Source organism: Plectropomus leopardus, chromosome 5 (genome assembly GCF_008729295.1).
Source record: "Plectropomus leopardus isolate mb chromosome 5, YSFRI_Pleo_2.0, whole genome shotgun sequence".
Lineage (NCBI taxonomy): Eukaryota > Metazoa > Chordata > Actinopteri > Perciformes > Serranidae > Plectropomus > Plectropomus leopardus.
The window spans coordinates 24,837,941-24,862,606 of record NC_056467.1 but is presented as its reverse complement, the minus strand read 5'-3'; the positions used below and the strand labels follow the sequence as shown (position 1 = coordinate 24,862,606).

At 42.0% G+C, this 24,666-nt stretch overlaps 1 protein-coding gene across 3 annotated transcripts in view; it reads right to left on the bottom strand.

The window, feature by feature from the left end:
• robo1 (roundabout, axon guidance receptor, homolog 1 (Drosophila)) overlaps nucleotides 1–24,666 on the bottom strand; it is a 289,841-nt gene that overhangs the window by 64,910 nt on the left and 200,265 nt on the right. For all 3 annotated transcript variants that reach the window (XM_042486206.1, XM_042486207.1, XM_042486208.1), the window contains one exon: nucleotides 7,059–7,216. In XM_042486206.1, the coding sequence (XP_042342140.1) occupies nucleotides 7,059–7,216 (158 nt within the window). The remainder of the gene's footprint in view (nucleotides 1–7,058; nucleotides 7,217–24,666) is intronic.

The window sequence follows — 24,666 nt, the reverse complement described above, 5'->3', positions numbered from 1 at the left end:
GACAGTTTTGTCTATTATCGTGGGGAATGTTTTAAAGAATAGGTTTCTTGGAATTTTTTTTCCCATGTGTGCATACAAGTGAGAGCAGGTGAACATACATTCACATGAACAGCATACACACCCAGAAGGGAATGTGTGTTTGTCCAGGTGAATGTCATGTCTGTTATTTCCCAGGGCTTTGATTACAGGCCAGAGGAGGTGCTTTGTTCTCAGGCAGTCAGAAAGGCAGCCCCGGCCCCGACGCAGGCCCCTCAGCCCTTCTCTCAGCTCACAGCCATGCCAGTCAGCGTGGACACAGACAATAGCGTGGTGCACCAGTGATCTCTTTGCCTTGATGGGGGCTTAAGGTTTTAAATGTACACATCAGCCTGCGAGAGCAGGACCACCACCTGCAAGCATGTAATCGATACCCTCATTAGGGTACCACTGACAGAGAGCTTGACACACAATATTGCCAATGCGTGACTACCATGTTAAACTCAAGTCCTTCTACATGTGTGTGCACTTGTGAGCTGTGACACGTCTCAGTAAATCATTGCACTTTGCATACCCGTCCAATCAAGTTTTCATCACTTGAACATGACGAAACTTAAAGGTGATGTGTGAAAAATTTAGAGGGATTTGGTGGCATCTAGCGGTGAATTGTAGATTGCAACCAGCTAAACCTTCTCACAGTGAGAATTCCTTCATTTATTGGGAGCGAAATTATCCACAGAGGTCATCTCTCCTCTCTAAAACAAACAAAGCAGGTAACTAAAACAGCTATGAACACTGAATAAAGTGGTTTCACATTAGAAATCCATGAATCTCCAATGCGGTATGGAATCTCAGGGACGGTGTGCTAGTCCACAACATGTTCATTCCTTTTCTCTTATAAATTAATGTGTGCACACCTTTTTCTAATCCAGACGTCCAGGAGGTTTTTACAGTGAGCTGAATTATCTGTAAAGGTCTTTTTCTTTCCACAACAAGCAGACCCGGTGATTTCAACTGATCGAAAACCGAATAAAGCAGTTCAGTTTAAAAATCCATATATTTCCAATGCACTTTGGCAAGTTGCTGCAGGCGGCTGGTCCAACACGAATGTGATGTCACCTTTTTTCCCTGATAATGTAAGATCCAGACGTTAAAAGGGTTTTAACCGGAAGCCGAATTATCCACAAAGGTCGCTTTTTCTCTAAAACAGATTCTGTGATTTTAACAGCTAGAGACATAAATGAATATTAAATTGCAAACAGTGTAACTGCTTCTTACTACGGTGGCTGATGTGAAATCGTGAATGAACATATCTGGTGCCAGAGTTTGGTTTGTCCAAGTAAATTTATCATAGTGGCCGAAAGTGGTAGTACAACTTCCACACCTGTCACATGATGCTAAGCGGCCCAGAAATACTTTTTCCCACTGACTTACATTGGGAAAGAGATGTCTGTAATCGGTAGATACATTTTTGTGAGCGTCAAAACCTCCACGAAATGACTAATTTCACAATTAGGATCTAATCCATTCAGTTCAATAACATTTGGAAAGTCTACAAGAGCTGCAAGATAAAATTGTTTGATCACCGTTTAAGCTAGCAGGGTGCTCAACTGAAAGTCAGCCGCTCCGCTGGTGGAAGTTAGGGGCACACTCAACCGTGGTCAGCCGCCATAACTCTGTAGGCCGCATGCTCTAGGAGAGCTGGGTCCAGGTACTTTCAAAGTGCAGAAGTAGAGCATTTTTTGATTCATGTGCCTCTGAGCAACTCGTTAAATCTATGGGGTCCTTATGTATAAATGGCTCATTCTAAAGTAAGGAGAACAAAACTATTCTTATTTTCTGGTGATTATACACTAAAAACAACAACTTATTTTATTATATTCCATTTCTGCCAATGTATCTCTCTAAATCTTACACACTGTTCCTTTAAAGCAGTGGGGATTTTAGTTTTTATAAAAAAAACCTTGAAGGACAACTTTGTAGCCGGACACATTCTTCCAGTTCTGAGGCATTCCTTCACCCCTGTTTAATATTCATGGTAAAGCAAGAGGGCAGACAGACTTGAAGAGGCTGTAGAAAGCTGGCTTATTTAGGGCACCCTGTGGTGCTGGAGGGGTTTGAAGTATCATTATGTTACTGTTTGTTTGAGGAAAGGCTTAACGGCTAAAACACTGTGACACTCACAAAGGCCCAAGGTCAGGGCAGACCATACAGCAGAGAAAAAGGAGGGGGGTGTACTGTTGGGTCCACAGGGCTTTGACATGAGGATCCACTTAAGGCTGCGTCCACTCTCTCTATATTCTTACCTCTGTGTGTCTGTGGCAGTTTCCCATTCTCCACAGGCATTTTTGGAGTGCCAGAGCAGCGGGGGACTCTGAGAGCAAGTAAATGAATGCAGCAGCGGCCCTCTTTTTCTCTGCATGCATATCCTCTCTGCGAAAACACACAGGCTGCTGAAAGCCCCAACAATCTGACCATTATCCCTGCATTACAGGGAGATGGCTCTATCCTGTTGCCTTTTGTCTCATGTCATTTGGCAATGCTGATAATGAAAAAAGGCCTCTATTCAGTGTGCATTCTGTTGGTATTCACACAGCAGTTCATTTTCCAGGCTGATAATTAGCCACAACTACCACACAAAAGGAGGAGGACAATGTGCCGCATTTTAGCCGTTTATGATGTCGCCAACAAACACTTGCTCCGAGCAGACAATGATGTGGGCTTAAATACTGGCATTTTCCCTGTTTCTGTTTATTTATCCTTTACTCATTGTCCCTGTAAGAGCTGTTTGACAAAGTTAAGAGGAATGCGGCCAGCTGCAGCAGCATTACAGGGTATTTGCTTGAGCTCACTCTTTATGGCTCGGTGGGAAACTTTTCACAACCGCCCCACATGAAGTCATGAATATATGTGAGATGGCACACAGCATGTCATTGGTGTTTACACACAGCTGACTAAAATAGATAGAAAAACAGAAGGGTTCCCTCTGATGTGTCTGCCTCTCTCTGAAGTTCATGCTGCAGCCACCAAAGTCAAGCCGGCCCATCCCAGTTAAGAGCAGCACAGAGAGAAAATCCCCGTTGCAGGTGGTTTGGGACCTCGCTCTGATCACCAGTGATCACCAAGGAGACTGCACGTTCCAGCATGTTGCACAGCGGGAGGAATGGACTGAGGCAAACACAACAATGCAGGCTGGATGAGGGGGGGCCTTTGAAGAGCTCAGCTGTTCATCACATTATAAAAATTCCTCCTTCTGCTTCCCTTTCAACAGTCCTATAGACCGAATCACAAAGTGTATTTACAATAACTCCCAGACAGAAATATGCAGCATCATGTACATATAATCAAGTATTTTTTACTTATTTAAACCTTTGAACCGTGATTAGTGCAATTTCTCTTTAAGAACTGATAAAAAGGGACACAAGCAACTTAGTAAGAAATGTTCCTCAAGTTGGAAAGTTAGAGTTAGAAAATTATTTTTTGAAAAACTAGGGAAAAATGTTTAAGGGGGGGGGGGGGGGGGGGGGTTACTAATGAAAAAAAAAATATTTCTGATTATCATAATTCCATATTTTGTGTTAGTGATTGTGTTACAGAATCATTAGACATTTTAAGCACTTTTTCCAAGACATTTCCTCATTAGTTTGTTTTTTAAATACTTTTTTAAAAAACTAATTTTGGGTAATTTTCTTGTACATTTTACTAATTTTTTTGCAAATTCTTTTGTTTATATCTGCTTCCGTTGCTCATTGCTTGCTTCCAACGTTTTTGAAATGACTCAGGCCATTTTGCACATGTTTAATAGGGTTAAGTATGCGCTACAGTTAGAATTTTTCACCTCTTTACCTTGTCAAAAGACAGCCCTTACAGAGGGGAATTTGAAGCAGTTATATCAAAAACACCAGACTCCTTTGAGATAAATAATTTAATTCCACTGAATGGCTGAGTTGCTGGTCTACCTGCCTCGATCAGCTATTGTTTAAGGTTAAGCAGAGCAAATTTTCAAATATGTGTACACTAAAACACATTAAAGTGTACTCTTAAACTGATGTTCATTTTTTAAAAGTGGCTAAAATATGTTTTACCGTCCAATGCAGTCCATTGTTAAGCTCCTGTGTTGGTGGATTTGGTTATTAAAGATGATAGCAAAACAACACAGTTCATAAAATAAGCACAAGAGTAATGTCAAATAGGTGGAACCACTGTTTTAAATCTACATTTATGTGTTACAGTTATGACTGAAAATGACAACAGAAAAAAACAGTTTTGCCAAATTTACATATCTACGCAATTCAAAACAGTAGCCAGTTTTCTACCCGGAAGTGACTTCTGTTGAAGCGCAACATCACTGAGATTCGGTCTATAGTCACTCACACCACATACACTATACCATAAACAAACTCTAGACATCGCCCTGTGATTGTCTTTTGTCAAATACAACTTGATCTATTAACATGGGTGTCCACAGGAGACTCCCATCTGTCACCACAGTTGATTACACACACTTAGATAGTCATACATGACGTCTACCGCTACTTTAAAAGTGGTCATTTGGGAACACTCAGTCTGCGAGGTTTTGTGCTTGACGGGAAGTTTACAGTGAGCAACACCAGCTGGTCGACGTAGCTCTGTTAAATCTACTAGAGTCCGTTTTCAGTCCCACAGAAGGCCCGACACTGCTGCAGGCTACAAGGACACAACTTGGAGTTATTTCGCCTGCTGTGTTACAGCAGCAGCAGCAGCGTTCACAACATTTAGTCAGAGGATTTCACCCATCAGTGCACAAAAACACACATGCAGCAGTGAGAATAAGTGCACACTTCCACCATGCAGGGGGTAGGATGGATGTTATTGCAGAAATGATTTATAAACAAAGGAATACTGTGTGTGTTGGATTCAGTGGGGCTAAAATATAATTATAGGAAAGGCCATGTGCGCAGGAGCCATGCATAATACTTAGTTGAAACAGGGCTGCTGTGTCCTCAAAGTACCTCTAGCACTTACAGTTAACAGCAGGAGGTAGTTTGCCATTAGGTAATAATAGAAAGTGAAAACGTATGCAATATTTCCATTCTATTTTATAGAGGAGCAAGATCAAGTACCAGTATCAAGTATTATCTAAAATGTAATTTTAGGGAAAAATAAGATTTTCTTGCCTGTAAATACCATCTATAGTGCAACAGTACAAATAGGAAGTAAGGTGTAAATTCAGTAAATACATGATACATTATCCAAATATGCAGTAAACATAAGACAGATAGTAAATTAAAAGGCCACAGGAGTTCAATATGTGGCACAGCACTTTCGTGCTTATCAGTAAAGCCTGATCTAACCCAGGGGCAGATATGATTTGATTCTCTTTAAACTAGATTATGCGCTTGTTTCTTTCAATTATGCTGCTCAGCGGCCAGACACGGACTCTTAATCTTCTGCCTGTGCGACTCAGAAAAAAAACTGTGAGAGAGAAAGAATACTCACACTGTTTTTGTGTTTGAGCTGTGATCAACTGCTCAGTGCATGCAACCTCAACTGGCCCCTACTGAGCAAAACTGTGTTCAGTCATGTACAGTCGTCCGTTGAAAACAGCCAACAGCGATAAATTAGTTTCAGCTTTACCAGTAATGAAAATGTATTGAGCACAACCAGCCCGGGACAAAGTACTTTATTAGTACTTTGTATTTATTATTTGGGACAATCTGATTGTCTGTGACTGTACTGTGGAGTTAGTCATCCTCAGCACTTAGGGGCCAAACTATGCTGCAACATCCAGGACTGAAAAATGAAGCTACCATGGAAGTGCCAAAAACTGTTGCTCTTCAAATGGACTCTTGAGGCCATTATATAACTTTGCCCCAGGAATGTGTCCTAAAACTCAGATATCAGTTAGCATTTCGGCATCTCAGATTCCCTTGTCCCAAAGTCAATGGGTTTTTTGAATGGGTTGTTGGTTAGATGCCTGAAATAACATCTGTGGTTAACACAAGCGGAAGAGACTTTCACTTTTTGTTTTATGACATAAAATACATCAGTAAATACCCCACTTGTGAACTTTTAGTAATAATAATAATTAAGGGTGGGGCTGCTTTGAGAAACCGGCTACCTGCCAATAATGTTGTCGGCTTCTCAGACAGATCTAACCCTCGCTCATCTACAGCTCCACCCTCATCTCCAAATATCATGACTCCTGGCTCCAAAAACCAAGATGGTGACGGCTGAAATGCCAGTGGGTGAAGTCACAGTGGCTATGTCCATTATTCTTTACAGTCTAAGAGCTAAACTATTTGACTGTTTAACAACTGCACAATGTGCAGCCAGAACCTTAAAACCCGACCAGCCACATTTGGAAAATGGGATCCAGACCCACTGCTTCCTCATCACTACCTGCTTATGTTCGCTGAGCGCTGAATCAGAGTTTTCAGTGTGCTCTCCTAAAGTACACATCCAATCAGTATAATCAAACACAACTAAAAGTCTCTTCCTGCTCAAGGAAAAGCGACTATGGACACAAAGTTGTGTTTGATTGAGACAGTTTGAGCTTGGATTATTCAAAGGCCTTTGGTAAGCAAGCAGCTGATTGATACTGCAGTGGCGGCTGGGTTGTTGTTTTAATTAAAGCTGAATAATTGGTGGTTTGGTTGCAAATCAAATGTAAAGAGTTGTTTGGATTCTGCAGGCACTGCTGCTGCAGAGTACAACTTTCTCCTCTTTGATTCCGGTCAGCTCATCCTGCCTCCCTGATGTACGCTTCTTCTACTTGATTTCATCAGCAGGCTGTCCCTAATCAATGCACCACTGCTGAGTGAGGGAGCAAGGCCGATTCTATCTTCCTCAGTCATTAAAGGTTGCAGCCACCAAAATGGGCTGCTTTGGGGTTGTTAATTGCTATATGTGAATAATGAGGCAAACAAATCAGTCTTTCAAAAAACACTGAAGTGTTGGTAATGACTTGACCTGCATCATGGGTCATTCGATCGCGCACATTTAAACACGGAACCCTTATATACAACACAGACTTCAGGCATGCATAGATTGGCCTATGTGTCAGAAATAACTAACTGAAGTTTACTGAAAAATATTCTTACAGTGATTCTCTCATCTCGGTCATCAATGTTTGTTCCATCTTTTTTCCAGGATATGGTGGGCTCGGGATGTCCTCGTGGAGGTTGACACTCGAGGACTGCCGGCTCTCCCGCTGCAACGATCACATCTGCAGGGTTTTGTCTGAAGTCATCACGTAGAACTGTAAGAAAACAAAGAGAGGGGATAGAAAACTGTCAGTATATCTTACTTTTAGGGAAAACATAGCAAATTAATGGTAAACTCTTAACACTTGGATTGACATCAGTTTTCTTGTGCTGCATTCAGATGCCTTTCTCTAGCATTTAAACCTCTGAAACCTGAGAAAATGATATGATTTATTTCACAAAACACAGAAAAAGACATAATGAGCAACTTGGTATAAATTTCCCACAAAAAACAAAAAACATTGTTTAAAATGTTGTCAAGTAAATAATTTGAAAATGAACTTGCGGGGTGGATTATTCATAAGATATAACCAAGAAATGAGAGGATTATTAGCTATTTTCAAAAAATGAGGGAAAAAAAATCCAGAAAACTATATTTTTTATTCTCTTGATTATATTCATTAATTCATTAATTCATTGTCCGTAGCCGTTTGTCCTTGTAAGAGTTGCGGGGGGAGACTGCAGCCTATCCCAGCTGTCATTGGGCGAGAGGCGGGGTACACCCTGGATAGGTCGCCAGACTATCGCAGGGCTAACACATAGAGATAGACAAGCACTCACAGACAACTCTACACAGAAGAGCCCCCCCACCATGTCCCCTCTTGATCATAAATTTACACTTATTTTACAGAAAATAATAATATAACTTAATGATATAACTTTTTTATAGAATGTTTTGCTAATTTTGGGGTCATTTCTTTTTAAGTTGCTTGTTGCCCTCTTCCCATGTTTTTAAAAGCAATCAATCCAATTTGCTTAGGTTTAAGTAAAGTAGAGGAGGAATTCAAGACGCACAAAACTTTAAGCTGTTGCTACATTTATAAAGCTGAAGGCAGCTGGCTAAACAGCAGCTGAGGTGTTTGGAAACACAGTTAGTTTTGCACCGATGGCAAAGTCACACATTGGTATTGATTTACAGCACCATAGCCTGCGCAATTTCTCCACAGGAATATAGTATTGACTAAAAAAAAAAAAAGGTATGTATAGTGTAGGCTACTATATATACTAGGCTTGCACAGTTACTATTTGGAAGGCGAGCTCTCTCCTGTATTCCCTTACTGTCAATATGCTTTACAACAGCAAGGATGAACACATATTCATGCCCATCAATACCTCTAATGGCAATGACCTTCCTCACTGTTGAATGAACCACACAGACCTTCATGTAATCAAACACACACACGCACACACACACACACACACACACACACACACACACACACACACACTATATATGATCACCTCTCCATCATCGCTTCTTCATCTCATCCTGACACACATATTTACAGCCGGTGCGCTCACACACCTGTGCCGTCTTTACATAGATGAAAATCTACATTAGATCCAATCCACCATTGCTGCCTTGCTGAGGACTTTGGTGGGAAATGATTCTTATTTGCATTGATTTTGCCTGCTAGAGGCGCTGTAAAGAGATGACACCCCCATGGATTCCCATTATTCGACATTAGAGATCTGCATCTTCCTTGGTCCTATTTATTGGTATAAATTTGATACTGACTGGAAGTGAAGGCCAAAAAAGATGAGCTGTGCAATTCTGATTTTCATTTGGGGGCCGGATGCAAAATTACAAAACCCGCCACATCTAAAATCATTAGTCTTTGCCTGCCCGCCCTGTCAGAATATAACCAATATCATTACTAACTTGCAACAAAGCAGATCAATGTATATCTATTTTTTTTGAGGGCCAGCGGAACAACATATCTCTGGACTCCGGAGGTTTATTGAGAGGGAAGAGAGTAATGAAAAGACCACCAGCTCTCTTCTGCAGTCACTGTGCCAGTAATCATTTTCCCAGCTTTACAGCACAAACATATAAAAACATATGAAAATAGTGCTTGTAAATTTCAAGCTGTAATTCAGCCACACACAATGTAAGCAAGGTCAGTGCGTGCATCTGCATTGTTACCTATTTTATGAATGGAAAAGTAATATGAATTCATGCTCTTGTCTGTGTTTTGGGATAAAACCAAGCGTTTTGCCGTCTGTTGTCTCACGCTCCTCAGCTCGCTCTTAAGTCACCTCAGTCGCAGATCAAAGTCAGGCTCACCCCGGGACCCCGCACCTACTGACAGCCAACAAATTCCTGACTAAACCCTTTAAGCACTTAATTGGACATCGCCAAGCCCAGATACTGCTCTCTGCTTCTTGTAACGTGGAGTGAGAATCCCACAGAAGGAACCTGCTTTTGGAACAAGATGCGCAGTATTAGCTTCTCCAGTCCATTGCTGCACAATCACACCAACACCTCCCTACGTACAGCTGTACAGCCATTGTTTAGCACAGGCACAGTATTTATCAGAAACAATGTCAAAGGATTCATCCAATATTTCGTGGCTCATATGCTGCTGCAACCACAATTATGTGTGTGACCCCCCTAAATTCTTTACGCTCACTCTGTTCCAACTCAGCGGTGCAGCTGCATGGCGAATGAGCTCATTTGGTATGGTTAAAAGCAGATACAGTCATCCAGGAATGCAAATGTAAACACGAAACATCCGATTCCATTAAAGCACCAGCCCCATCTGAAGAAACACTGTCTCTGTTTGTATCAACAAGGTCAACCTGTTCCAAAGAGCGTTATTGTAAGACTCAGCCTTGGGTATCAATGTGAGTCAAATATCAAAGGCACCATAGTCAGCCTTGGCACAAATTATACTTAAAGTGCATTTTGTATGTTCAAACATCTGTTTCTTGTTTGTGACAATGATCAATCTGTATCCTGTTAATGAAGAGTATGTACCAAGCTACAACCTCTGAGGTTGAAAAATGAAGCTAATGCGGAAGCGTCAAAAGCTGCAGTTCATCGAATGGCCACTCTGGGCTGGCTTCAAAATAAAGCAATCCCCATAGACCCCAATGTTAAAGTGCCCAACTTTATAGCTGAAGTAAACATGTTCAAAGCCTGGTACAAAAAAACAGTTTTGGTCTCTATAGCTAATTTTTACACCATGACAACTGTATGGGATTTTTTTCAAACACATGGGAGAAAAGGCAATGAGCAACTTGGTAAGAAATGTTACACCAATTGCAAGAAATTTGTAGATTTAAGAAATTATTTTCAAAAAGCTATGGAGAAAAGAAGAAAGTTATTCATAATTATCATAATTACTTAAAATTATGTCACTGAATTTTTCTCATTTTAAGCACTTTTTTTCAGGTCATTTCCTTGTCTGTTTTTTTTTTACATATTTTTTTTATTTTACTTTAATGTATATTTTTCTCTCTTTTAAAAGCCAATTTTCAGGTTATTTTCTAGTACTTTTAATGAATTTCTTGCTAATATTTGGGTCATTTCTTGATTCGTTGCTGCTGCTTGGGTGACAGGCTGTCTCTGAGGCGTCATTACATGAGTCAGATACACCCCTTGTTCCTCCTCAGCTCTGGCCCTTTCATCCAAATATGGTCCCTTCTGGCTGCCAAAAAACAAGATGCCAACATCCAAAATGCCGTTTTCAAGGCTTTAAAATGGCAGTCCACAAACCAGTGGGTGACGTCACACTAGCATGTCCATTTTTTATAGTAAAGTAAAATGATAAGAGCACATGGGAGAAATTTTCCTGCACAGCTAATGCAGACCTTGTAAAATACGCTTGAATGAGTAAGTTCAGAAACTGTGACACTAAGTGCATGTGGGCTCCTCTCAGTGGGTCTCTACGTCCCCTGCTGACCTCACCAGAACTCTTTGAGCTAACATGCAGATGCATGTGTCGCTCTGTAAAATAAGGAAGGATGTGTGTTGAAGAAAAGAGGAAAAAAGGGGATGTTGTATTGACTAGTTGGAGGCCCGAGGGATAGCTGGCATCTTCCAGTGTTTACACCAACAGCGCCGTGACCTCCACCCCTTCTTAACAACACTAGCTCCCTCACCTCACCGCCCTCTCTCCTCCTCCAAACCAACACCTCTTTGTTATAAACACAGCTGAGTGCAGAGCAACAGAAAGCCCTGAACATCTGCGTGGTGGAAAACAAAATCCTCTGGGATGAGGCAGAACTAGCAGGAGGGAGACAGAGGCAGCCAGACAGTCTGTCAAGAGAAGACAGACGGACACAGATCTGGATGGGGTACAAAGACCCAACTCTTCCGCCAGAAGCCCTGTCAGATCCGGAGCTGTGGTGGAATCGGTTGCCTCTGGCCCCCTGGTTTAAATAAGGCATCCAGCGTCCTTCCCTCCTGCTGCATAAGGCCATGCCTGCCTCGCTGTTTCTGCTCTAGGACCCAGAATTGGATGAAAAAATGAGATCTCTCACGCTGCGTGCTGTCCTTAAAGTGTGTGTGGTGTGGTCTGTGTTTGGGATAATGAGCCTACTCTACCATTCTGTCTCTCTAGTGAGCCTGCAGCTGTCCCCTAGCAGATAATATTTCCTGTGCTATTAACAGGGAGGCCAGACTCAATGTGTGTGTGTGTTTGTGTGTGTACAGAGAGTTTGTAGCTTTAATATGTGGAAATGGGCCAGAGTCACAGGTCCCAGCATGAAGACGCCTCTTTGTCCGTCCCGGATTTGCTCAAATACGCTGATGACGGGATGAAACAGAATGAATATCCGGACCTGGACAGATATCAATATTGTCAAGGTAAAGGAATCTGTTCAGCATTGTACTTCTTTTCAGCAGACCGAGAACAAAACACATCCTATCTCATGTGCTTGACATGCCTCGCTGCAAGACAAACAGCTGAGTGTGCATAAAACAACCATATCTATCAAAGCAGACGTTTCGTTTGCAGTGGCAAACATCTGTCGGGCCCTGCCAAGTCCAGGCTAACCACACTCTACTGTAGGGTATGGTGAATCCCTCCCCAGGTCCACGGTAGCAAATTGGAGCTGTGCTGAGGCTAACGCAATTAGCCGCCATCATTTCTTACAACCAAAAGCCCCCGTTAAAGGTCAGTTGAGATGGCTGCTCTCAGCTCTGAAAACTCCCAGGTCCATCACCCCCACAAACTATCCCCTGTCCACCCACATGCTCACACATCAGCACACACGCTCGCACAAACACGCACTCTTTTCCTCAGGAAATTGAAAACAGATGGTTAAATGTCAAATTAAAATGAGATTCCCTAGCTGCCCCTCCAACATTAATGAAAATGAAGACTTAATGCCACACACAAGTCTGGGTGGGAAAGATCAGATGAGCTTTGTTCTGAGGAAATTAAAGCAAGTACAACAAGCTCCCTGCAAATCTTTGGAAGGCTATAAAAACAGACCCACCAGGGAATTAAAGATTTATCAGAAGACACCCGGAGTCAGTCCGCAGAGAGACGGAGCACAGCATGGGTCTCTCGCCTTTGGCTTTGTATTTTTCCTTGAAACAGAATGGACATGGCTACCCCCTTAAAGGAAGGTAGAGTGAATGATAACAGCAGCGAGATGGAAGCAAGGAGAGGAAGAAGGACAGTAGAAGCAAAGGAAAAGAAGGAATCTGCACCATATAATGAAAGATAATCTATCTCTCTTCCTGGTTTGCTGAAGGTTGTTCTGCTTCTATTAAATTGATCACATTTACTGTATTTGTTTTACAAGCTGCCGCTGTCAGGCCATCAGGAGTCAAACATCATCAGACATTACCTGAGGACATAAGGTAGGGATGAATGGACAGTACAAAAACACTGAGAAAATATCAAATGGCTAAACAGCCCCAGATGTTCAAGGTTAGCCTGTATGTGACTGCTTAAAGCCTCAGCTGCAGTAGAAATGCTCTCTCTCCTACTCATGTAAAGGCCAAGACGCATCAAAACGACATAAAAGAACAAGTGGCGATGAAGGCCAATCGTTGAGTTGCCTCACGTTGCCTTTGTCTTGCCAAAAAGTTGCAAAGATTACAGCTGATTAGCATGTATGTACGTTCTGTGCCTGCATGAAAGAAAGAAACACTCCAAACCAGCAGGTGGCAGTAGTCTGTATTCGTCCTTCAAAGAGGTGCTAATTAGCCAGATAGCATATCAACAATACAACCCAATGTTAAATAAAAGATATTTGCTATGCATTAGCAAACAGTAAATAAACAATTATAAGCTATTTCTGCCAAATGGCTGAAAAAATAAATTAAAAAAGTGAATTAAATGAATAAATTAGAAATAAGTTTGTTTTGATCTTAAGCCCTCTGGACTTCCGTCGCTTATTTCCTCACTTCCGTTTCTATTTCCGAGAACCGAGATGAACTGCCAACCTGATACCCTGTTTCCACCAAAATTGTAGTTCTTAACCTGGTCCATTCAGGATTCTTGGAGCCTCTGCGCCATCTAGCAAAATAGCCAGCATTTCAACCAGTTTGCACTGGAACCGTTGTAATAAAGGATGTTATCAACAGAAGGTGTTACATAATGCACAACTGAAGTAATCAGTAGTAGCAAAATGCAGCTAGCAAACTGCATTAATTGTCTGCAAACTTTTGTACAGTTATTACAGATATATATTTTTATCCAAAAAACAAGCTTGGAAAAATTGTTATTTTGACCGCTGCCCACCGTTTTTCTGACAATTTCTCACTGGACTTCTACATTGTTGCCTTCACCATCCTCTCTTTCCAACCTGTAGAAAATGACACATCACTGATGTCGTCACACCTCAGGTCAAGATAAAACAGCACAGCTTCTAAACCATTTTATTTTTGGTTGAAAAACTTGTAACAGTTCAAAATTAGGTGTGGGAATCAAAACAGGACTAATTCCATGAGCTGACAAGGGCTGAAAAAGGCCAATTAGTGCCAACAGTGCGCAACACACTGCAAAACTTGGGCAACACCGACACCCGACGGCCTGACATTGGCCAGCCAACAGTCAGCTTGGTGTGTTGGGGCCTAACATCAAGGCCTCTGTATGACGCAGTAATGACACAAGTCAATGTCTGGATAATAGATATATAAAAACACATCAATGTTTCAGTAATAAAACACTTGCGTATTCACAGTAGCTGGAGCGTATTAAAATCTACTCCATTCTGGCCACATGACAAATGTATCTGTATTAAGATAGGGCTTACATTGGCTGAGCTCCCCTCCAGTGCATTTTTACTTACTGCACAACATAATTCCTCTGCCCCTTCATGAGTGTTGTTTATGCCATAAGCGAAAATCTGCCTTATTCACAGTGCGGCTATGTTTGTGAGCTAAACCCTTCCATATTGATGCTCTTCACCTTGCCTCCAGCTCTGTCCTGTGGGACAAACACCTCTCATTCTCTCCCGCCATGTATCTCCCACTTTGTGTCTAAATTTCTCTCTCCCCTCTCAGCATTTGACCCCCTTATCTTACCTCTGTGTCAGCTCACACACACTGAGCAGCTTACATCAAACACAGGCTCATAGCGATGGTGTGTTAGCCCATGCCACTCTATTGCAAAGGCTTCTGCAGGTGGATAATTTGCCAGCGGCGTGCGTACAGTTTATGTGTGTGTTTGCACTGCATAAATCTGAAGTTTTGCTGTTGGGTGTGAAGACATAACAGGACTCCTACTGTACTCTGGAGAACCGTTGCCTCCTTCCTACCTCTCATTCCCTTGTTCCCCCCCTGACCTCACCACCAGGGAGATGAGATTGGACACGGCAGACTCCCCTCTCTCTCTCAATCTGGCTCTCGTTCCTCGGCTCTGAGCTCATGCCCTCTTGCCCACCCTGCAGACACTCGATCCTATCCCACAGTGTAATACAGTCTGGGATAGATGATTATAGATATGAACTTCACGGCTACGTACACATACACAAATACAGAAGAAAAACTGACATGAAAGGGAAGTTCTAAATATTAGTAGATATTATTATAATCCACTTTTTGATTTGACTTTATCAGGGCTGCAGGGGATTCATTTTTTAAAATTGCAATAAATGGCAGAATTTCAATAATTATGATTAATCATTTTCAATTTAATTATTTTGCATAACAAAACAGTTATGATATCCATATTGACAAGGTAAAGCAATTCTTACCAGATTGACTTAATAAGGAATTAAATGACAGAAAACAACTGCATGGGACTAGCATGAAGTGGGCATGTCTATAAAGGGGAGACTCATGTAGCCAAAGAACCCATTTTCATTTAGATATCTTGACATCATTGGTCAAAGGACCTCTGCGAAAAGACCATGCCATTTTTCCATTGCCAAAATTTAGTCTAAATTTGGAGTGTTATTTAGCCCCTTTCCTGAATCACTAGCATGACAAGGGTGGTACTACTGGATTCCTTAGATGTTCTAGTTTAAAGTGGTACCAGTATCATCACTTTGGCTTGAAACTCAGCCCAGTACAGCCTCTTAAAGGCAGGAATGTCGTCCAGCGATTAACTTGATTTTAAAAAAAAATAACGCTTTATGGATCGCGATTAAAGTGTTAAGGCTAACAGCCCTAGAATTTATAGATTTCATTCATAGATTTATTTCCAAATGCTGAATTGATAAATCATGCCGAGAGCAATAGCACCCCCCTAGACAACCGTGACATTCAATACGAGGTCACATCTGCAGAGTCACATTGGTTAAAAAATCCTGAAAGCATAAGTGCCTGGTCGACTGCAGCGCACCTCGTGGACACCCGTAAATATGTCAACAAGAGCAGACACACCATTACCCAACTGGCCTTTAGGGTTTGCACCTGCACACCCCATATGTCATGAGGTCATCCCACAGATTCAGATGTGATGTCACCCAACATAGACAGGATGCCTCTATTAGCTCGTATAAACATTCAGAGCTGGAACAACAAACCATACAAGTCAATAAGTAACAAAACACAGACGTACATGTGTCTGTCAACATGGTATAATAATTGGACTAAACAAAATGTTTAAGAATCATCTGAAGATATCTCGACCGCTGCAGATCAGATGTGACGGTGTTTTGATCCACTGGGTGAGCAGCACATGTGCTACTAACTGTAGAGATATACAGATACAAATGTAAACCACGCCATGTTGGGGAATAAATCAGGCTGGAGCTGCTGGTGTGTGGATTAAAGAAGGGGGTGAAGGCATTTACACTGTGCCGTGCCAGGTGATTACAGTCTATACCTGGCACATGGCAGCAGGGGCAGATGGCTTTGAGGACCTTTTAGTGGCATGACGGAGGGCATATCTGCACTCACCGCGGCCCTGTGAGGCTGCAGAGAGCCGAGTGCAGAGGTTTCAATCTCTCATCCTCTACACTTCAACACATGCAGACCTCATGCACATAAGTATCCAACAGCAATTATGTCTGTACATAAAGAAACACAAACATGTGCACATACGCTGGCACACACACACACACACACACACACCACATAAAGGAAACCTCGCCCTGCAGCCGCACAGACAGAGAGGCCATTGAGTGCCTGTGTTTGTTTAAATGGTCATAAGTCTTCTCGTCAGGTCTCGGAGAGAGATGGCGTTTGGTGAACACGGGGAAAGACGCAGAGGGCAGCAGGGAGGCAGGTTTATGTGAGTGACTGAGTAAGTGAGTGACTTGGCACCTCATAGTTCAATAAACAGTGCCTGTGTGATTGGAGTGCTGGGTGAGCAGGAGTTGGACTAAAATAAAGAATGTTTCGAGTGCTCCGGCAGGAATGTCGGAGGGAAAAAAAAGCAGCTTGAGAACAACTCCCTCTCCGTCCAAAAAAAGTTTTAAAAAAGAGAAAAATACAAATCCCATAAAATCTTGATAGGAACACCCGCCGTTACAATGCAAACTGTGTAATAAACATCTGTATGGGATTATCACATTTAAATATAACGATCTAAAAACACAGGCGAGCCATTTTTGGATTTGTCAGCTTCTGACAGATCAGCCTGTTCACTCTGTCTGTATGTGAAAGTGATTTCAAGGCTGTTTTGTTTCTGAGGGAGAGTGCGTTACCTGTTGTGGAAACACTGCATTAAGTTCCGTGGTTTCAAAATGCACTCAGACATGTATAGTTTTCTCATTAGGGGACAGGCCAAGTTAAATAAAGTATTCCGTTTACACAGCATAGAGACGATGCCAATGGAACACAGTCTGATTCCAACCAGTTTCACAATGCAGTAAAATAATAACGAGGCAGATAAAGGTGGGAGACAAAGGTAAATCAACATAGTTTACAAGAGGAGAATTGCATTTGTTGCTCCCTTGCAACAAAAGATGACTAATTGACAAAGCAACGCTATAACAGTCAACACTGAAGGAGCATGTTCATGGTATGTCGTCATTTGGAAAGCCCGGCTGACTTGGGCTCTACTTTTTTGATGCAAAGATATGAGCTGCATGAGTAAAGCCTGTCTTCAGTGTTGTCAGTCTTGTCTATAGGTGGAGATCGACTGCCAGCTCCCCGAGGATGAGGAGGTACTGCGAACCCTGGTAACACATCTCTCACCATTCACCATAAAGTCTCCAGCCTGAAGCACTTTCCGTAGAGATACAAAAGAGCACATGTAACACTGTCGCACACGCACACACATATACACTTGTACAATATGCTCCCTCATTCTCTGCCTCTTCCTTCTCTCACACACGACAGACTAAGGGCATGGGACTTTGTGTCTTTCTGCCCTCTGTGAACTGTGTCAAGGGAATAAACTGCTTTCTACAAAGAATAAAATGTGGTTGTGGCATCCAAGCAAGAATTACGTCATCAATTTAATCTCAAGCTTTTATATGATGAATCTCCACATTCTAAACAATGCTGATCATGTATGAAAAATTCAAAAGTACTCATTCAAGCCACAATATATATATATATATATCCCTATAGAGTGTATCTCTTTAAAGGGAGAGTTCACCCAAAAAATCCAAAAAGACATCATTTTCCTCTTATCTGCAGTGCAATTTATCAGTCTAGATTGTTTGGTGATGGAGATATTTTCAGTAGAGATGTCTGCCTTCTCTCCAATATAATGGAATTAGATGGCACTCAATTTGAGGAGCTGTCACAGGCCTCTAGTTGACGTAAGCTTCCTTCCGTACAGTGATGCGGTTGGTGGGTATAGTTTGGCAGAAAGAAAGTAGTTCCTACATGAAACTGCTAACAAGGGTATCTTGGGTAACCTAGTCATGATTTCCAGAAAGAGACATTGCTGTTGAGTTTTAAATGTGTTTTTTTTGGTGCTCTGAGCACCACAAACTGAATGCCATCTAGTTCCAACATGCTTGAGAGAAAAAAAAAAAACATCTCTACAGCTGACATCTCCAACACTCGGCAACTCATACCAAAACAATCTGGACTGATAAATAGCACTGCGGGTAAATGTAAAATATTTATTTTAGATTTTGGTGTGAACTGTCCCTTTTAGGACATTGCTGAGAACATTTCCATTGGAACTACTTTCCACTGAAGAAATAGTTCCACTGAGAACTGCTGACAGTGCATTCTGTGGATTATCCAGAGTAATGGGGACATCGATCCTGGAAAGAGATGTGGTTGTTGAATATTTAAAATGTAATTAATCAATGCTCTGAGCACCATAAACAAAACTTTCTTCGTGTATAAGCTGAAATCTGAACATAAAACCTGCAATCTGCATAGCTAGATGCTACTTGTGTTAAGTGAGAAAATATGTGTTTTTGTAGTTTGGGTGAGCCGACTCTTTGTGAATTCTTCCCTCTATCTTTGCCTCTACAGTTTTCACCCTTTTTTCACTCTGTTTCCCCTTCTGTGCCTGTATTCAGCTTTACTGACTGTGCTCGCCTGAGTCTTCACAGTGTAATAGGATTTTACACAACACAGAACTGGTGAGCATATGCAGATCTCACATTTGTCACCACAGAATGTTCATTACAGTAAATCCCTTTACCTCCAGAAAAGCAGACGTAAACACGCAATGAGCCGTGGAATATCTTTATCCACTTGTGCCTTAATCCTGCTACGTGTCTTACACAACGCAGTTCACATTGTGTCAGTGATGTTTGCTGACAATATCTCACTGTGAGCTGACCTCCTGTCTGTGTGGCCCCACTGGCTAACCCTCTCCCACCATCTGCAAAGATGAGGGCCTTATTAAAACAATCTTCCCAATTAACATTCCAGGCCCCCAGAGCCCCGGCAGCCCTCCCCCTGGACCTCCTTCGCTGCTCCTCTAGATCTGACCCCTCCTCTGCTCTACGACAAAGAGGCTGTGTGGGACCTGGACCAGACACGGGACCCTTGAATATGACTGAGGGGGATGTGAGGCAACTTGTTTTTCTTCCTCAGGAACTCAAACCTGCGTGGTTGTCTGTTTTTGCATGTGTGTTTGTTTCTGTGCTCATCTGTGTGTGAGAGAACGAGGGATGGTACTGTACATAAATGCATAAACGAGTTACCACTGGTCAAGGCGGCACAAACACTCCTAATTTGATACGACACACACTGATATGGACTCATTTGCACGTGGGGTGGATATCTCGTGTTCCCAGGCAGGAAGGAGAACTGTAAGAGGAGCCTGTCAGCTCACTAACTCACACCATCGGAGAAATTACATCCATAAACACAGCACGCTTTCCTGCAGAGTGCCATTTGACCTGCCGCTTACCCTCATTCGAGCATTTCAGCACACAAACATCTGGTGCAGACATTTGCACTTCTCTATTAGCCAGAGATCTCACGAACAGATTACAGGATGCTCCCCAGTCTCCTGCTCGTCTTCCCAAAACAGTGATAAACAGCGGAGACTGATACAGTGTTATTCTATAGTGGTGCTGTGCAAACAGGACTGGGGCAGCGAGGATGATATCCTGGTGTGGAGCTAAAGACAATGACAGCGGTCTGGCTTCGCTTCATGTCAGAGATAAAGGAAATCACAAACATTATACAGCTCCTGCTTGCCTCAACTCAGCTGGACCCTCCTGTGCTTAAAGGGATAGCTGTGGAGTTTTAAAGTGGGGTTGCATGAGGCACATTTCCAAAGTCACTGTTTATAGTAGATTTCAGTCTGTGTGCCTTCAGTTTGGAGAAGCAGGCTGAGGGTGTGCCTACTGACATCTACTATTTGTCATGTACTGTACATGGATAATACATACAACCCCACTTCAAAAAATCTGAACTATCCCTTTAATGTACATCAACTTCCACTGCTACACACAGTAAGGCAGAGTCCAGTGTTTGATCACTCATGTGCAGGCAGATATGTTTGCTTGCTGCCAGTCTGTTTGGGCTACACCTTATTAATGCATACTTAATGAGATTCAGTGGACACACAGTGCACGGATTTTACCTCTTTAACACGTCAGACAAACTAATTCAAAGCAGTAAAGTTGGAAGCCTCCCTTTCATCTTAAATTGGTGTAATGGAAATTTAGCCTAATACTCTTAGTTTCCAATGAAAGCCTAATTTGATCGTGGTTTAGGAAACACAGGAGTGAGCGATTGTTGTGGAGAACAGTGTGTGTTGGTCGGGGACAGGACCGTAAACTAGGATTACATCAGCGGCTGTTGCAGAGATGACTGGGGAAGAGTAATATGATAGCGGCTGTGCGGAGGGAAACAGGCAGGCACAGAGGAAACTGGGGAAGGAAAAAACACAAGGGGATCCAATGTAATGTTACAGCAGATCCCTCAGCCTTTCGTCATGGCCACTTTCATTTCCACCATGCTGATCCCTCTCCAATCACTTTACCAGGCACAAGGGAGACAGGAGGAGAGGGAAGAAAGGACAGAGAGAGACAAGGAGAGGAAAAGGCTGTAGAGGTTAAGTAAGAGTGCGGAGGTCTTTCAGAAATATAGGGCACAGGAATGTTAAAGAGGGTGAGACAAAGCAAATAAGGGTACCGGGATCCAAACATGTGCTGCTGCAGCTCCAGAGGGGCACATCTTTCTCTGATCAGTTGCCGTCCCCGTTCCAATAGTTTCCACATGGACCCTAAACTCTCCCAGATGGACCAAGAGAAGATGAAAAGATGTCCACATCCCTATCTAAGAGGGGATCTGTTACAGTGGGAAGAGATACCAAAAGGAACAGAGCAAGGGGAATGTTGTCGGAGACAGTGTGCCAGAAAGAAATCGAGAGCTGAAATTTCATCTTTAGCACTTGCCCCACCACTTGAGTGAGTGCGCCTACATGATCATTGCCAAACTCTTTGGTGCTATAGCTTTTCACTACATTTGTCAAGTTGTCCAACATGCAATATCAAGCAGGGCTGATGCCAAGGAGAAAGTTTTGTAAGTGTGCCAGAAATTACCCTGATCCCTGTGAAATTGACACTGTGTAAGGTTTCAAGACTGATGTTAAGCCCTGGATTTTCCATCTTTACATTTTCATTAGACAGAGCGCAGACAAAAGAAAGGTCCCTTCATAGTTATTTTTTCTCTTTTGTTTTATGGTATACTTTGCTACTGTTAACATAGCTGAAACATCCTGGTGAACTGATTTATGATCCCTCTCCCCAGGGTACAAAGCCAAGCCCAGCAGCGGGGGAAATTTAAGGCTACCACACCAACTCTACTCAGAGAGGACTCTAAAATATCTACGAGATTTATAGAAGCGGGAGGGAAATCTTTTCCTCCTTTGAGCTTTCCTTTTGCGTAGATTGCCGGAGTTCAAGCTTGGCAGCCTGAGACTAGGCTGAGGGATAGAGAGAAGTGTCAAGGTTCAAGCTGTCTGAACATATTTTATGTGGTGATTTTGGTTACTTAACTGTATTTCTGCTTCACTGGACTCAACCTGTACATTCAAGGCCATTGTCTCCATCAATTTATCATCACCAACACTTCATGTTTATGTGCAAATCTCCAGTCAAAGTAATTCTGATGAAAAACTCATACAGCAATCCATTAAAATTCCCTCTGTTAAAATCATTTTTACATATGTACTGTATTGTTATTAGGCATGGGAGGTATCACAGTAATATGGTATACCAGGGTATTTCGAAATCCCGAAGGTATGTTTTTCAATACCGTCATAAATAACGCAAACGCGACAGCAACCAGAGGGAGACCGTGGGGAATAACTGTGTTTTTTACATCTAACTTGGTGAACTAAGGATGTATTTTGACCAAACTGGAGCTGGTGATTGTTGGTACAGTGGATTTTGTTTTAGTAGAGTTTGAAATAAATGTGTTTTATGACGAGTAAATGAGGCTGTTAGGTCTCTTCAGTCCTCCGTGACTGAGAGAAAGTTGAATTCAAAAGGTGTACAGTTGTATTTCTCTGTGAGAATATAACTTTTCTTAACATTTTGTGGCTTTCAATTGTTTATCTATTAGTCTGACAAGCTTAAAGTGAATAGCACACTCGCCGTTGGTGGGGGGGTTAACAGCGCACACTTATGCTGTCATATACCCCGGTGAAATTACAGGAAAGCATGGAATATTAAACACTGCCCAAGCCTGACCATTATCCATTAAAACTGCCTCTAATTAAATCATTTTTACATTAGTACTGTATTGTATAGACAGAAAAAATTACAAAGAGATGATGGACAAATGCTGGCTTTACTGGGTGACATTAAAGGAGAATACTAAAAACTGCTCTCATATCTTTTCAATCCCAACCCCAGCTGGCTCTCTCCGTAATACAGTTGGTGATGGATCTGCAAAACATGCACATCTGAAAAATTAATATATGAACACCTAATCACAGTGAAGAAGCTTCCTCTGGCAGTTAATCCTCTTAGGAAGATGACACGCCTTGGCAAGGATGATATGAAACCTATCAAATGTACAATATAATGAACTTATTAAAGATCAGCCGTTGGCATGTTTCAATTTTCTTTTAATAAGGGCAACTTATCCTCCCGGTTCTTGTTTTATTTCCTCTGTTTCATTTTTCTGTTGCCAAGTCTGTTGAAGCTGCAAGTAGGATGTTATTTTTATTCTGATAAAAGTATATGTTTTCAATTTTCAAGGACAATGAACAAACTTTAAACCTTGACCTTTAAGTCTTATCTCTTCCCTTCTTCTGCACTGTTATGCTGAGCAGGTGTCTACAGGGACTACCACCGGAAGCAGCAACCTCTGCTTCACCCCTTCATAAAGAAAAAAAAAAAAACCCTACTCAACACGGATGCCATTCCCAACATCCAAAGGCATGTGGTCAGCCCAAAGCCCCCGTGCATCGTAGACAGATTACTCTGAAAGGAAAAGAGGAGCCCATCTGGAGCAGAGGAGGGGCAAGGAGTGAGGGGGAGAGGAAATTTAAGAAATGGAGGAGAAAGAATTGGCTGGATGATTTGGAGGATAAAGGAAGGCAGGGCAGAAAGACGTATTGGGGGAAGTAGGATGGGGGCAGACGTTTGAGTTTTTCTGCCAAAGGGGTTTGCAGGGATGCATGAGAGAGCTGACTACTATAGCATTATTGGGTGTGTTGTAAAAATCAGGATATGAAAGAGGCGAGACAAGGTCAAATAAGAGCTCATGCAGAACAGCTTAAAGGGGCAGTTCACCACAAAATTTTCATCTCACCTGTAGTGCTGTTTATCAGTCTAGATCGTTTTGGTGTGAGTTGCAGAGTGTTGGAGATATCAGCCGTAGAGATATCTGCTTTCTATCAAATATAATGGAACTAAATGGCACTTAAGTCGTAGTCCTCAAAGTAAAAAGAAAAAAAAACATTTGACAAACTCAACTGGAATGTCTCTCTTCCTAAATCATGACAGGGTTACTCAACATAATCCACAGACCTTGTTGTGAGCAGATTCAGGAACTACTTTCAGGGTCCCCACACATTTTCATGGACATTTCCATTTTACCTCACTTTTCAAGAACCAGTAATAAAAGTCTTTTTTCTTGCCCCACCTGCCAGGCATTTTTTAAACTTATCAGATTTAAACTCTATTCAAACATATTTCAGCTAGTAGGCATGTGGGAAGGGAGACACAGAGCGTAGGGAGAAAAATGACCAAACATACATGATGGTACACAAACAGCACACATTGAGGCATATTAGAGCTGCATACTTGAGTCAAAAGAAAATGAATTTACTGTTATGTTACATTCTGTGGGAGGTTATCCATGGAATATTATTGTGATGAGGTTTTCCATGACTGTGGAAACACTGTATTTTCTTTCTGCCAAATTACACCTGCCAACTGTATTGCTAAGCAGAAGCAATCTACTCATGGACGAACGCACAGGATGTAAACAGTAATGCTGTTTTCCTCGGTTCAGCTGTAACATTAGCTAGCTCAGTAGTGATAGGTGACCTAGATGTATGTTTCCTTCTGTGCAGGGATTCAGTTGGCAGCATTTGTTCTGTAGAAAGAAAGTCGTTCCTACTGTACATGAAACTCCTCACAACAAGGTCTTTGGATTATTATTATTCAAATGTACTTTCTGGCTCTTTAAACACCACAAGCTGAGTGCAAACTAGTTCCATTATATTGAAGAGAAGGCAGACATGGTTACAGCTGATATCTCCAACACTCAACAACTCAAACCAAAACAACCTAAATGATTAATAGCACTTCTGGTGAGAGAAAAAAAAAACACATGTATAGTGCTGAGATCACAGTGTGTTAGCCTAACATAAGTTTGAGGGAGTGACGGGTTCAGTGTGTGTTTGAGGTCAGTGGCCTT